The sequence below is a fragment of the Pelophylax lessonae genome (assembly GCF_965119305.1).
Source record: "Pelophylax lessonae genome assembly, chromosome: 10".
NCBI lineage: Eukaryota > Metazoa > Chordata > Amphibia > Anura > Ranidae > Pelophylax > Pelophylax lessonae.
Genome location: NC_138777.1, coordinates 52,992,076 through 53,008,857, shown reverse-complemented (window position 1 = coordinate 53,008,857; position 16,782 = coordinate 52,992,076). Strand labels below are relative to the sequence as shown.

Sequence of the window (16,782 nt, the reverse complement as noted above, 5' to 3'; positions counted from 1 at the left end):
TTTGCTCTAACAGAGGGGATTCCTGCATTTATGATTAGTGACTTTACAATTGCTTTAACCGTACTTTGTCCATATAACCATGGCAAGCAGTGTCTATTATGTACCTTAGATCCCAGCGTCAGGTGGTGTGCAGCTCTGCCTTCCTCTCATTGGAGAATCAAAGAGGCTCTATGAATGGAAGGGACAAGACCCATCAATCATCCGCCCATCTTCCATTCGTAGATGGGGTTTCATTCATAAAAACTGTAATAATGGCTTCTATGAATGGAGCAGCAGTTGGGCACTCTTAATGACAATCTGTCTCTGCCCCTTAGTTCTGTTAACCCCTGCCCCACCTGAAAATTAGGGGTCAGGAGATGGGCATTGGGGGAGGAAGATTTAGACGAAAGGAGGACACAGAACCACGATCTTCTCACTAAAGAGGAGTAATGTCTCTTATGCTGATTTATTTTTTGGACTTAGGCTTTAACCCAGGGTGGGCACAGTTAACAATGGACCCAGTTTAATAGAATGGATAATTTGTGATTTAGTCATCCCAGAGACAAAATAGCAAATTCATTGCTGTAGAACAATGTCTCTCAACCTTTTTTCAGTCAAGGCACCCTTTAAAATTATAGACAATCTTGGGGCACCCCATTCTTAAATGTAAAAAACTATTCTAATAGTTTTACATAATACATCAACACCCACACACTTAGGACACCCAACAATAGGGGTGATTTATTCTTCCAAATCCAGTACACTTTTGCACACTGGTACTGACTAGTATGCCAATGTTTCTCTTCTCCCCCAGTTTTTTTCCATCACTCTAATGGACCCCAACGCTGACAGAGAGGGGCAGAGGAGGGTCATTTGTTAGAACGCCAGCAGCTGGAAGTTTGTAATGGTGCACAATAAAAACCAGTGGCTTTGTGAAACTAAAAGGCAGACTTCATTCACCTGCTGCCATGTATACAATTGTGGGGCAGAACATTTACACAGCTCTAGAAGAACACGCATATACTTACAAATTATAATTCCACATGTTCTCCCCTTTGAATCCTCTGTTATACAATCAGTCTTTTGTTTATAAAAATTGACACAGTTACCACATCCCTGATATCATATGTTTGTAAGAAATAGGTGGTTAAGTTGATATCCCGTGGGTTATTTGAGTTCTTCTTTCCTGTCCTTCCCTCTTTTTTGTTGTCTTCCTCAAAGCACTGTGGGGGAGATCTACTAAACCTGGAGCATTTAGAATGTGGTGCAGCAGTGCATGGTAGCGAATCGCCTTCTAACGTCAGCTTATTCAGTTAATCTTTGACAATAAAACCTGGAAGCTGATTGGTTTCTATGCAGAGCTGCAGAAGATTTTGAACTCTCCAGTTTTAGTAAATCTCCCTGTGTGTTCCCTTTTCCTGGGCACTTAATGACATGTATCCTAACCCATTCACTCTGTGTACTTGTTCCCTGATTGTTGATCAGAGTTCTTTTATGTGCTTTTTTGAGATTTATATATTATGTAAAAAAAAAATGCTATGAATAGTTTTTTTTATTTTTTTATTTAGCTTGCATTTTTTATTCAATAACCGTATAATCTCAGAAAGGGAGATGTTGAGTAACTGGCACTTTTAACATAAGTGGTTAGCACTTCTGCCTAGTAGCACAAGGGTCGTCGGTTTCGAATCCCAACCACGACACTACCTGCCTGAAGTTTGCATGTTCTCCCTCTGCCTGTGTGGGCTTCCTCCAGGTACTCCGCTTTCCTCTCACACTCCAAAGACATGCTGGTAGGTTAATTGGCTCCTGTCTAAATTTGCCCTAGTAAGGGCTCTTTCACACGGTCCGCCTCCATAGGCGGATCCGTGCTGCTCAGCAGGGGATCGTAAACACATATTCCCGCTGAGCAGGAAGGTAACATCTCCCTCTCTGCTCTGTGTGTGGAGAGAGAGATGTCAGAGCCCAATGCATCTCTATGGGGGAATCGGATGAGAGCGGACCGCCTGTCCGCTCTCATCTGATCCGATCCCCTGGACGGATGGAAAATAGGGTTTCCATCTCTCCAGATTTCACGGTCAGGATCGGATGCGGATGGCAGCGGGTGTCAGCGGACATGTCACTGCTGACATCCGCTGCCCCATAGGGATGCATGGAGGATCAGATCAGATCCGCCTAAAAAACTGACAGGCGGATCTGATCGGATCGCTCGTGTGAAAGGGGCCTATCTGTATGTATGGATGTGAGTTAGGGACCTTAGATTGTAAGCTCCTTGAGGGCAGGGACTAATGCGAATGTATATTTTATTTATATATATATATATATATATATATATATATATATATATATATATATACAGTACAGACCAAAAGTTTGAACACACCTTCTCATTCAAAGAGTTTTCTTTATTTTCATGACTATGAAAATTGTAGATTCACACCGAAGGCATCAAAACTATGAATTAACACATGTGGAATTATATACATAACAAAAAAGTGTGAAACAACTGAAAATATGTCATATTCTAGGTTCTTCAAAGTGGCCACATTTTGCTTTGATTACTGCTTTGCACACTCTTGGCATTCTCTTGATGAGCTTCAAGAGGTAGTCACCTGAAATGGTCTTCCAACAGTCTTGAAGGAGTTCCCAGAGATGCTTAACACTTGTTGGCCCTTTTGCCTTCACTCTGCGGTCCAGCTCACTCCAAACCATCTCGATTGGGTTCAGGTCCGGTGACTGTGGAGGCCAGGTCATCTGGCGCAGCACCCCATCACTCTCCTTCTTGGTCAAATAGCCCTTACACAGCCTGGAGGTGTGTTTGGGGTTATTGTCCTGTTGAAAAATAAATGATGGTCCAACTAAACGCAAACCGGATGGAATAGCATGCCGCTGCAAGATGCTGTGGTAGCCATGCTGGTTCAGTATGCCTTCAATTTTGAATAAATTCCCAACAGTGTCACCAGCAAAGCACCCCCACACCATCAAACCTCCTCCTCCATGCTTCACGGTGGGAACCAGGCATGTAGAGTCCATCCGTTCACCTTTTCGCACAAAGACACGGTGGTTGGAACCAAAGATCTCAAATTTGGACTCCTCAGACCAAAGCACAGATTTCCACTGGTCTAATGTCCATTCCTTGTGTTCTTTAGCCCAAACAAGTCTCTTCTGCCACTCGTTTTCCTGTACTTAGCTGCTTTTTTCTTGCCATAATACAAATTCTAACCAGGGCCGTCTTTATTCTTGATTGGACCCTGGGCAAAAATTTTCTTGGGCCCTCTTGAATCCACTTATCAACTATTTGGGGGCTCAAGGGGCAGCTGCTTTGGGCCCCAAAACAATGACTAGACCCGGGGCAGCTGCCCCTTTTGCCCTGTGTTAAAGACAGCCCTGATTCGAACAGTCTATTCAGTAGGACTATCAGCTGTGTATCCACCTGACTTCTGCACAACACAACTGATGGTCCCAACCCCATTTATAAGGCAAGAAATTACACTTATTAAACCTGACAGGGCACACCTGTGAAGTGAAAACCCTTTCAGGTGACTACCTCTTGAAGTGTGACTCTACAATTTTCAGTCATGAAAATAAAGAAAACTCTTTGAATGAGAACGGGAGTCCAAACTTTTGGTCTGTACTGTGTATGTATATATAAATATATATGTGTGTGTGCAAAGCGCTGAGTAAATTGACAGCGCTATACAAGTAGCTGTAATAAATAAATAAATCAAATGTATGTCTGACATGAAAGCAGTTACAGTAACTGCTTACGAATGTGTGAAAAAGAAGCGTTGATAGTGCCTCTACCTTGTTATGTATTGATGTGACCTGCATCTGCACCTTGTGTTATGGACGGAATAATTAAGGTCTATGTACTGTCTGTGACACATAAATAATGACTCTGGGTAACTGCCATTATAGGTTAGCAATAAACCTATATTCAAGTATGTTGCAAAAGATTTACAAGCAGGGTGGTATTTGGTGCAAAATGTTGCCTAATCAATTCCACACACTTTTAAACATATAATGATTTTATTCATAAAACCCTAATTCCAGTTTTGGACGTAGTTGAGAAGGGTATTAGATGATGTTTGTGGTCTGTCACCATTGCAGGAATATCTCCCAACTTCCTATCAGGCCATCACTTTTGGGCAAAATTATCTTTTGCATTTCATGAAACATGGTTACATTTGATATTTTTGGTTCTGTACATACAGAATCTTTCTCTGTTTTTTTTTTTTTTCTATGATTCTGGTGATAAAGTGTATGCAAACTTTAAACCATATATGTCTTTATATGCTTCCTTTTGGTCAGTTAGGTATACCATAGAGAGCCTTTTTATATCCGTTTAACAAGTACAAAAACAAAATAGCTCTTTATCCAGCCAGAAATCTTATTGCCAGAGAACTTTGTGTACTCTCTGCCATTAGTGTGTTATCAGTTCAAATTGCTTCCTGCTATCTCTGTGGACTTCAAAACATCCCCTCCCTGTTATTGAGAAAATAGGACATTTTTATGTAGTTCTAGTATAATGTTGTTTGGTTCTAACACATTCCCTGTCTTAAGCCAGCCGTACATGGATCAAAATTCGGCTGTTTCAGCAAGGACTGGCTGCAATTCCATCCATGTATGAGCAGGCTGATTGCACCCAAGTTGATCCATTGATCGACTTGGGTGCAACTGGCCTGTTGTAATTTTTGCATATGATAACTGTAAGCGGCTATAGCCACTAGCAGTAATCCTTGTGTTTTGCTGGCTCCCGCAACCCCCTGCAAGCAGAACACAATAGTGCTGCGGGGGGAGGCATTCCCTCATCAGCACTGATAGTGTTGATGGGGAAATCTAACGATTTTCAAAAAAAGGTTGAAGAAAGGAAAAGAAAAAAAAATGCAGCCACAACATCCAAGGAGCAGTAAGCTACAAGTACTATCCATTTTAGTTCCTGGATTTAGATACCCCAGGACGGTAACTATTTCCCTGTACGGGGGGGCAGGGGGGCTCATGTGCATTCCGACCAGCCACAATAACAAGTAAAACATGAAGCATTATTAATGCACACAGGGCTACAGCAAAGTGAGCATTGATAAATAATGAACAAACAATTATCTATAACAACCCCTAACCTGCAGCAATAATCAGAACACATTTTATCGGTAAACAGCACTCAAAAGACTAAAGAATGATGGCTGATTTGGTGGCTTTGAAATAATACATTTCAGAGCGTTACCTTTTGCTAAATAAACCCTTCTCATATGATCAGTTCAGCTGTCCTGCTACCCAAATCCCTAGAGCAGTATCATCTTCTGAATGGCTCTGAAATTGGTCCAGAATATGCAGGCCGGTATATTTACTGGCAGAATCATCCCCCTTTCTCTGAGCTGCAAGGAAACTTTGCCAGCTTTAATAGGTCTGAGAGATATGTTAAAGTAGTAACCTTCAGTGTTTTTCAGTTTAACACATTGAGCACAGTAGGGTGGACATTGCCCAGTGAACTGTTAAAATTCTTACCCCAAAGCTGGCAACTCTCAGTGCTGCTGAATGTCCAGTCTTCATAGGAAATCATTAAAAGTGAACATTGCGGTCTCGAGCCAGTGTGTTTGCATGGAGAAGGAAGGAGAAGGGAGAAGCAGCGGAGTGCCCTACCTTCTTGGGCTATGTGCTTCTATTGATGCACACAGTGTAGGGAGACACACAGTAGTCCCTGCATGCATGCAAGAATGGCTCCATAGGCTGCTGCAAGTGAGAGGAGCCACCCTAGGACAGAGGGCAGGGGTGGACTGGGCAGAGGGCCGGGCCGCTCCCCCCTCCCCCTGAATGGATGCCCTGTCTGAGCAGAGGCTGGTTCCGTGCCCCACCAGAGGCTCTCCTCCCCCAGCCAGCCCATACGGAGCTAATCCCTGCAGCCGCCCCCTGCCAGCCAGTTTGGGAACCTGGAGTCAGTGCCGCATGCGCTGTCCAGCCCGACCCCCCCCGTGAGCAAAGAGTTCCTGAAATGGAGTTTCAGCCTGGGTTGGGAGGAGGCAGGGAAAAGGGAGAGCGGGAGGGGGGGTGGTCGCTGCACCATGGGCTGTCATCGGCGCATGCGCTCTGAAGAAACGGCCGCCCATGTCATTTTTTCATAGCCCTGTGCCGTGACCAGCGGCATGCACAGGAGTGACATCATGCGGCTCCGGACAGTAATACAGCCGGAATCCCCAGACCCAGAAGGAAGACGGATGAAGATGGATGCGGCCGCCAGCGGGGACAATGTGGGCTTAGTTTGCAGAGAAGTGTCACATAATGTGGTAGTATGTAATGCATACTAGCAAATTATGCATTTACTTTGCAGGGAAGAAAAAAAAAAAACGGTTGACTTCCTCTTTAAGGGCCAAAGACTTCAATGTTAACCCCCAAAAGTTGAAAGTCATACCGGAATGTTTTACATGCAACAGTGGGCCTGTATTTGCAGAGGGATAATAAGTCACACCCAAGTCCCACCCATCCAGAGTTGCATCAAAGTTGCATCAAAATTGCACTCCAATGTTGTTGAGTCTTTTAAAGTTATACAAGTGTGAATGGAGCCATACACTGTAATAATATTTCCTGAATGTCCGTAGATCATCACTTTTTTTTCCAGTTTCACTTTAATAGTCTAAATGTGCAGAACTGATTTTAATGTCCTCTTCCAACCTCTTGTTTTTACTCTTAGGTGAACATGGTGATGGATCTTGATGGTAGTGACTTGGTGGCCGAAAAAGCAGATAGGAGAGAGTTTGTGGGCCTGTTGAAGAAAATGTTGTTGATTGACGCAGATGCAAGAATCAGCCCAGCGGAATCCCTAAGCCACTCCTTTGTTACCATGAAACACCTCCTAGATTTCCCCCACAGCAACCAGTAAGTCTCCAGCGCCTGCTGAGTTTTTTCTCCGGCCGCCACTTAGTTCCAGAATAGGCCCTCATTGCTGTAGCAATCCCTTTTCAGGAATAAAGAGGGGTTTGTTTTTTTTGGGACTTTGAATGAGACGTATAGGGCCATATGCATCCATCCCTAAATCTATATATAAGGAAGAGGAGGGCTGGGGCTTTAAGTGAGGCATGTATCACATACCTAACAAACTAGTCAATGTTAAAAAAAAAACGCGTATGCTTATTTTCTTGGAATAATAAATAGCAGAACAGTATCGCAGTGGGTACATTCATAGTATTGTAAACATGTCAATGACATATTGCAAACCATATATACATATAAATAACAGCATAGCACATTGCATAGTATGATAAAAAGAACTGTCCTCCATATCATGAAATCACTTAAAAAGCAGAATGATGTACTGTAAGCTGAATGAAAGAAAAAGGCATGTAGAACCATCTGTCAAAACATGGTGCATCTGTATAGGCCCTACGCGTTTCGTGGTCTCGATCCACTTCTTCAAGGGCGGATGCATCAATATTCTACAAAGAGACATGGAGATACCAATACCAATATGGTCTAATGATAAACCCAAATGTTGGAGAAAAAATATGAGTGGGGGAGAACAAAGTTGCCCATCCCTTTGAATACTCCCATATCAGCTGTGTGTGGAGCATGTGAAGCTGGAGGCAAGGGCTGCTTGTAATGTCTGACCCGAGAGCTCTGGCAACAGGGACTCATAAAGGCAGCGGGAGCACCTAAGAAGTGATCTCCCAAAAGAGAAGCATCCAAGTGATAGTAGGTATGGGCTCCAATTCTGCGAATTTAAATAAAATGTATATAATAATGAATGTATATTAATAGTATGCTGATAAACGTGAGAGGGGCCCATAACCAAATAGAGTGAAGGATATAGAACCAATGTGGAAAAGCAAGATGGGCCAAAAAAGCGTGACCATAGTGTGAGGAAAATCAGAAAGATTCATTCAGGATTAGCAAGTTCCTTTGGTAAAACACCCTATGTGCATGTCGTCGTGCACCTGGACTACAGCGCTATGTAGCACCAGAAGGTAATCACTCTGTGCATTTTTAGTTCAATAACATTTCTTCTTTTTGAGCACTTCTTTTCTTGATGTCATATTGGGCACCCCTATATCACATTATAAATTATTCCCACAATTCTCTTTCCTATTTTCCTCACAATATGGTCACACTTTTTTGTCCCAACTTGCTTTTCCATATTGGTTCTATATCCTTCAGTCTATTTGGTTATGGGCCCCTCTCATGTTTTATCAGCATACCATTATTAAACATTCGTTGTTATATACAATGTATTTAAATTCACAGAATTGGAGCTCATACCTATTATCACTTGGATACTTTTTTTTGGGAGATCATTTAGATGCTCCCACTCTCTTCATGAATCCCTGTTACCACAGCTCCTGGGGCAGATATTACAAGCAGCCCTTGCCTCCAGCTTCACATGCTCCACACACAGCTGATACTGTATGTGATTATTCAAAGGTAAGGGCAACTTTTCATATTTTTTCTTCAACGTTTGGGTTTATCATTAGACCATATTGGTATCGGTATCTCCATGTCTCTTTGTAGAATATTGATGCATCCACCCCTGAAGAAGTGGAGCGAGTCCACGAAACACGTAGGGCCTATACAGATGCACAATGTTTAGACAGATGGTTCTACATGCCCTTTTCTTTTATTCTGTTTACAGTACATCATTCTGCTTTTGAAGTAATTTCATGATATGGAGGACATTTTTTTTATCATACTATGCAATGTTCTATGCTGTTATTTATATGTATATATGGTTTGCAACATGTCATTGACATGTTTACAATCCTATGTATGTACCCACTGCGATACTGTTCTGCTATTTATTGTTCCAAGAAAATAAACATTGACTAGTTTGTTAGCCATGTGACACATGCCTCATTTAAAATTCCAACCCTCCTCTTCCTCATATTTTCAGGAATAAAGGACACTGAAATACCCCAGCTGGCCAACAGCACGCCTTGTGTAATGCTAATGAGATTTTTCTATAAACGTCTAATCTTCCATCTTACAGAATTCAGAGTAGCACTCTCGCAGCCTTTTTTTCACCAAAGGATTTGTTTTGTGGTTTTTAGAAAAGAGTGAGAGATGTAAGGGACGGTGGGGTCAGATGTTTAGGCGCTTGTCTTGGAGTTCTCTAAACCTAGCAGAAGTGTGCCGTCTGATCGCTAGTACGCAAGGCTGTTTTGTATGGCATACATTGAAATTTATTTTAGTGTAGAAATATTTACAGGTTGGTTCTGCAGACTGTCCAACTTTGGAAGTAATAGCTATTTAAAGCGACTCTGTACTGAATGCAGACTAAACAAAGGGATGCATAGACTTCATTCTAGAGACCGTAGAATCCCTTTCACAACTGTTCCCATCAGATCCGCCTGTAAGTTTTTCACTTAGATCTGAACGGCAGATCTATGGGCAGGCAGACATTAGGGTGTAATTGAATGCACGTCTTTTTTTATCCACCTGCCGGGAGACATAATGTGGATTTCTTAAGCTGTTTTTTTTTCCTTCCATCACAAGATGGAGGAACAAACTGAATGGACACAGATGTCACAAATGTGACAGTTGTTCTGTTCTGCTCCAGTTCAGTAGGGGATCTATTATTGGATCCCCTGCTGATCAAGATGGATGCTGCCCCTGTGAAAGGAACCTAAGGGGTCCACACATTCCTTCCCCTTGCTGACACTATCACAGGGTTAAATAAGCTCCTCCCCTCCCCCTTGTGAGAGCATTAGGAAGGGGGTGTCATGTGTGCCTTCTTCTCAGGGCCCCTGTAGGAATATTTATGATACTTCATGGTGCCACACCATTACTTAAGTTTTGTTTAGTTTGCATTGAATACATTGAGGTTGATTTACTAAAACTGGAGAGTGCAAAATCTGGGGCAGCTGTGCATGGTAGCCAATCAGCTTCTAACTTCAGCTTGTTCAATTAAACTATGACAATAAAAACTGGAAGCTGATTGGTTTCTATGCAGAGCTGCACCAGATTTTGCACTCTCCAGTTTTAGTAAATCAACCACATAGTCTCTTTAACCTTACTATGATCCAACTTTACCTCCCTGGCGGTATGATTCTTTTGGATTTTAGGTGCTGAAAGCGGTACCATTATTTTGCATGTAATTCTTGTGAATGAGCAGTCCAAACCAACTGTATACATTTATTATATATATATATATATATATATATATATATGTGTATGTATACATATATTTTTTATATATATATATGTGTATGTGTGTATATATATATATATATATATATATATATATATATATATATATATATAATGTATACAGTTGGTTTGGGCTGCTCATTCACAAGAATTACGTGTATATATATATATATATATATATGTGTGTGTGTGGGTATATATATATATATATATATATAATGTATATGTGTATATATATTTACATAAAAATTTCAGTAAAACTGCAGGAAAGGGCACTGGGGGGCAATGTAATGTGAATTTTTTTTATTTTGCATTGTATCAGTGTGTTTGGTGCATTTTACATTTGAATTTGCCGCCGGTTCCACCCCCCCGGCGGACGTCATGTCGCCGGAGACGGAAGGCGGGGCTCGCAGACGATCGAGAGGAAGCTCCGCCGCCGCACACCGCCCGCAGTCTTCGCTGGATCCCGGAGAAAAGGTAAGTAAAACCTCCTCCAGCATCCAGCGATCTTCTTAGCGCTACCCCGAGTGTGGCTTGGGGTTACCGCTTTTGGCACTAAAATCTTACCCCGAGTCACACTCGGGAATACCGCTAGGAAGGTTAAAGCAAAACGGATTTTGGGTGCAAAATTGAGATTCTATACTGAGAGAATTGTGTAGGTTTGCTTGGCTGTCATGTTAATCCAATGGCTTCCCTCAATGACTGACATGGAAAAAAGTATGCACTTGGTATGACTTCACTTGCTGCATGCTTGTTCTTGGTCAGTGATTAAGGGATTGTTGAAAAAATTGAAACGTTACAGAACTACTATTTTTGAAAAGAGAGTCCCTATTAATTCTGGGTATGTAAGATTAATCTTTACAGTTCAGCATTGCAGTACCCTGAAAGGTAAGAAGTAAAGTGTGTATCACTGTTGTTCCCATTGGTGTTTATCTGGGAAATCTGGGAAAATGGATTTAATTTTTTTTTTTATCATGCACGGTCCCTTGTTTTTTTCTTTCTTCGCCAAGGTGGCTCTGTGGTTACTAGCCACCTGATGGTAGTTTTGGGCCTTGACACCTGACATTTGATTGGAGTAACCTGCCTAACATACACTGCACTTCTTAAGGAATGACAATTCTCAAGTGAAAAGTTCTTACCTAGGGTTTAATTTTCAAGAACAGTGACCCTTTTTGTTTTTTCTTTTTATTCAGCTGTTGAAACTTACATTTCTCTAGCGCTCATTGACAGACGTAGTCCTCGGTGATACACCACCTTCGGGTTATGTTGCCTCCACAGGAGCAGGACTAGACAGGAAATTAAAAAGCTCTGGCCACACCCCAGGGGCAGTCCCAGAGGGTATATCCTCTCTCTCTCTGCCTCAGCAAATCAGTTATTTTCTGTCTAGTTAGGAGTAAGGACCTAGATACCTTGCTGGGATCTTAGGTCCTGGCAAGAATTTTTTCTTAAAGGATTTTTTTAGACAGCTTTTTTCTCCAGTGTTCCTGTGAGATCTTCAAGCAAGAAAGCTGAACTGGGCGACGGGCTGGATGTTGAGATCCGGTGGTCACCCCAGTTCAGCCTACGAGCGCGTGCAGGCCATAGCTCCGCGCTGGGTCGGCCGCGACAAAGTCCCATTAAAGGACTGTCCACGCGAGTTAAACGTCTCGCTGAAACGCCAAAGACCATGAGTCACGGCGTCCGTATCGGTCGACAGCCCTCCCGCCCCGGTGGAGAGGGGTACTGTCAGGAGTTGGTGCCCGCCTGGTTCCGGTATGGTGAGTAGTATGTTCCCCCTTTCCCCCTGACGGGTTTTGTGGTGAACGCGGGCCCCTCTCTGTATGGTAAGATAGAGTCCCTTTCTATCCTACAACATGACACAGATCCTCCTACTTTGAGTGTGATTTTATGTGTGCAAAAAGCCAGGAGGCTTGGTTTGGGAGCTAACAATCTAATTGTATACATGTTTTAAAGATGTAATCTGTGGCATTCTGGGAATCTTATGGGTTAAGAATAAGCTACCTACCAGTCAGAAGCCACGGACATGTAGACTGCCTTCCTAATCAGATCTCCAGCTATCAGCAGGCCTCCCGAACGGCCATGCGGTCCGCCAGGGCCGGTACCGCCAACCACGCCATATCCCCATGCAGTGAGAGTGTTGTGTGCCCTGCAGCACACCGCTATTCAGTACGGGCCGCCGCCATTTTTTTTTGCTGGATCGCACGAGCCGCCATTTTGGCGTAGCCTCGTGTCTCCAGCATGGGGGCGGCCATGTTTGAGGTGATCCAAACACCTCGTGGAGCTTGGGGGAGGCGCCGGAAGGCGTACAGAGGGGCGGAGCCGCCTCCTTTCTTCCTGGGCAGCCAGCCAAAAGACTTCTTGTTTGTTAAGACAGCGCTGTAACCTGTTGCAGTTAAACTCTGAGCATCAAGTGGTGAGCCTGGGGGTTTATCTCTCTCTCTCTCGATCGATAGGGATCCCTAGCAGGTAACACTAAGGGGCTTTTGTGGCGCTGGGGGTCGAAAAAAAAAAAAAAAAAAAAAAGAAAAGTTTTATTTTTGAATTATATTATACAGGAAGTAACTGGAGTTATCATGGACCCTGCCACACATATTCCCCCACCTGTTTCCCTCGAGGGGGCCACGGGACCCGCCGGTGCACAGAGTATAGAGTCATTTACAGCAATTTTGGAGTCTATGGTGGCTCGGGTGGAGGCGGCCTGTCAGGGACGGGGGTCAAGGAAGCGACCCCCGCCTACCCCTATACCATCTGACACCTCTGACTCAGATTCAGAGGTGGTCACGGCAGTTGCAGGTTCCTCTGCAAGGGCTGTTATCCCAGGTAAAGCCCCCTCAGACAGTGAGGAGGACGCTTCTTCTCCTGCTATTATTCAGGAAGAAGCATTGGTGGACGCACTAGTTGTGGCAGTGCAGGAAACCTTAAAACTTGAGGCTTTACCGGCAGAGGCAACTGAAACAGAGATTCCTTTTGGTACTAATAAGCCCATCAAGACGATGAAGGCTTTTCCTGTACCTAAATGTTTCGGTAATCAGATTAAAGGAGAATGGGAGCATTCTAAACGTACCTTTACTATTTCCAAGCGTATTGCTAGACGCTATCCGTTTGAGGAATCCATCATTAAGAAATGGACGGTACCACCAGTCGTGGATCCGCCTATTTCCAGGCTGAATAAAGCCACGGTTATTCCAGTGGAGGACACTTCGTCCTTTAAGGATCCGGTGGATCGAAAGATGGAAGCAGAGTCCCGCACCATCTTCTCTCTGATAGGGTCAGCTTTTAGACCAGTAATTGTTATTGGTCTAGTTTCCCAGACACTTACGGAATGGGCGAAAATGGTACGCCAAGATCTTAGGGGAAAAGATATTCCCCAGGAGACATCTGATTTGATGGAACAGATTATACAAGGGCTACAGTTTATCTGTGACGCAGCCTTGGACACTACTCCCTTATTAGGGCATGCATCTAAGACAGCGGTGATCCTCAGACGTGTGCTGTGGTTAAAATGCTGGTCAGCTGACCTAGGTTCCAAGAAGACCTTGACAAATCTCCCCTTTCAGGGGAATCGTCTATTTGGGGCCAACCTAGATGAAATCATTAAGGATGCCACTGGGGGCAAGAGCACTTTTTTGCCACAGGCTGCTAAAGCTAAGGGACCTCGCAACAAGCGAGGACCTTTCTTTACCGCCCATAAAGGGCGCCCGGCTGGTACTAGCGGGAAAGGCAAGACTCCTCCAGGAGGGTTCAAGAGGGGCTGGTCGGACAAGCAAAGGACCAACCCAGCCAAACCCGAAGCAAAGGAGTACACAGCCTGAAGGTGCGCCCCCACCCGGTTTCAGGGTGGGGGGACGTTTTCACCGGTATTCAGGACATTAGATCGAGCATCAACCACTACTACCGGTGCGATTCTTCCCTTCCAACATTTAAGTACTACAGGAAGCGGTAATTACCGTTCCCTGAATAGATCTTTTCCTTTACCTTTTCCTAAGATTAGTCCCGATACCTCACAGGAATCGGATCTGGTTGACCAGGTAGGCCAAGTAGCCTCTAGTCGGGTGACTTCGGTCCCTGAGGTTCAACCAGAAAAGATCACCTTTCCTGATAACTATCAGGTATCTGATAAATGTGTGGGAACAGAAAACGACCAGACTTTCTCGGATGGTCGGGGCCAGATACCTCTAGGGACGCCTGGTTCAGATCCAATCAGCGCCAGTGGTCCTAGAAATTCTAGGCTGGCCTCCTCAAGCCGGCCTGGCCGACTTGGACATGTTAGTCGTAGACGTTCTGTGGGAACTTCGTCTCAGGGAGTGTCTGTGGTCTCAAGGACCAATTTACCATCATGCTTTACAGTCGCTGGGTTTAATGGCCTGGCCATTGAGACCCAAGTACTGAAGGACAGAGGTTTGTCAGCTTCAGTCATTCCTACCCTTATTAAAGCAAGGAAAGCGACTTCCAGCAAAGTCTATTATCACACATGGAAAACTTATATTGCGTGGTGCGAATCTTTAGGATTTCCTCCACGTACCTATTCGGTGTCTCGAATATTGGCCTTTTTGCAACAAGGGGTTGAGCAGAAGCTAGCCTTGAGCACCATCAAGGGTCAAGTTTCAGCATTAGCAATCTTCTTTCAGAAGCCTTTAGCTACCAAATCCTTGGTGCGGAATTTCATCCAGGGGGTGCGGCACCTGGCTCCTCCAGTCCGCGCGCCCTTACCGCCTTGGGATCTTAATTTGGTTTTGTCGGTTCTACAGAAACCTCCTTTTGAAAACATCAGGGAGATTCCCTTGCTTACTTTATCCCAGAAAGTGGCCTTCTTGGTGGCTATTACTTCTGCTCGCAGGGTGTCAGAACTGGCTGCATTATCATGCCAGTCCCCATACCTAGTGATTCATAGGGATAAGGTAGTACTTCATCCTAAGCCATCTTTTCTTCCTAAGGTGGTTTCAGATTTTCATCTGAATGAAGATATTGTACTACCTTCCTTGTGTCCTCAGCCCAAGCATCATCGGGAACATGCGTTGCATTCCTTAGATGTGGTTCGGGCAATCAGGGTATACCTGAAAGCTACGGAATCATTCCGTAAGACGGATTCACTTTTTGTGATCACGGATGGCCCCAGAAAGGGTTTGCCTGCATCTGCCGCGACCATTGCCAAATGGATTAGACAAACGGTGGTACAGGCTTATTCTATTAAGGGTCAGAGTCCTCCGTTCCCTGTTAGGGCGCACTCCACTCGAGCGCTCAGTACTTCCTGGGCCTTTCGCCATCAGGCGTCAGTGGTCCAGGTATGTAAGGCGGCCACCTGGTCGTCAGTACATACCTTTACAAAATTCTATAAAATTGATGTGACGGCATCGGCGGATGCCTCATTTGGCCGCAAGGTTTTGCAGGCCGCAATTTGAGGAGACCGGTGGTCTACCTCGAGGATTTTTTTCTGTTTGAAAAAAAAAAAAAAAAAAAAAAAAAATTGTTTTCTCTTTTTTTGTTGAGTCTCATCATTAAGGATGAGCATTGTAAACTTCTAGTTGGCACCGGTTGGGCCTTCTAGATTGGGATTTGATTTCCATTTTCCCACCCCTCAGTTGTGATACTGCTCTGGGACGTCCCGAAGGTGGTGTATCACCGAGGACTACGTCTGTCAATGAGCGCTAGAGAAAAATGGATTTTTGTAAAATCTTACCGTAAAATCCTTTTCTCTTAGCTCATTGACAGACGTAGTCCCCGCCCCTCTGTTTTTTTGAGTTGGGTTAAAATCTCTAAAGACTGCTTTTTCACATAACTGATTTGCTGAGGCAGAGAGAGAGAGGATATACCCTCTGGGACTGCCCCTAGGGTGTGGCCAGAGCTTTTTAATTTCCTGTCTAGTCCTGCTCCTGTGGAGGCAACATAACCCGAAGGTGGTGTATCACCGAGGACTACGTCTGTCAATGAGCTAAGAGAAAAGGATTTTACGGTAAGATTTTACAAAAATCCATTTTTCTATTCCTTGAAAGCCACACAGATCTTCTTTTGGTAGCTGCTTCTTCATGTACCCACATTCTACAAGCAGGCGCATGTCCCCCCATGATGACCTAGTGCTAGCCTCTGCTCAGGTTTAGTTAGGAATGCAGAATTCAGCACAGCCTGTAGTCAAAACAGGAGTAAGCAAGCCTGGGCTGCATTCATTTTGTTTTCTTTTGATTTTACCTGGTGTTCCTGCCAGCAGCACACCACCTCTCCTTGGGTGACAACACTCACTCACTGTACCGTACATTTGGAGAAGCAGCGTTGTCACCCAAGGAGAGGAGGTGTGCTGCTGGCAGGAACACCAGGTAAAATCAAAAGAAAACAAAATGAATGCAGCCACCACATCTGAGGACTGGTAAGCTGCAGTGTATTAAAGCGGTTCTAAAGCCTAAACATGTTTTTACCTTAATATATTCCTTGCATTAAGGTAAAACAATGTTTAGGCATCAACATCCTGCCTCACCCCCCCCCCCCCTTTTATTTACCTGACCCCTTATTTGATATTTGATCAGGTGCTGTGCATGTCCCCAGCTCTTTTGTCCCCTCATTTCCAGGTCTCCCTGTCTTTGCTGGGGCACCAGGAGCCATTGACAAGGGAGCGGGGGGGGGGGGGGGGGAGTTCTGAGTCCTGCTGTCTGTGTCAGTGGACTCCTCAGCGGGGCTCAGGAGTGA

The 16,782-nt window shown here is 44.2% G+C and overlaps 1 protein-coding gene across 2 annotated transcripts in view; it reads left to right on the top strand.

Annotated features, from left to right (window-relative positions):
- HIPK3 (homeodomain interacting protein kinase 3) overlaps positions 1-16,782 on the top strand; it is a 210,169-nt gene that overhangs the window by 155,755 nt on the left and 37,632 nt on the right. For both annotated transcript variants that reach the window (XM_082269870.1, XM_082269869.1), the window contains exon 6: positions 6,662-6,846. In XM_082269870.1, coding sequence (XP_082125996.1) covers positions 6,662-6,846 — 185 coding nt within the window. The remainder of the gene's footprint in view (positions 1-6,661; positions 6,847-16,782) is intronic.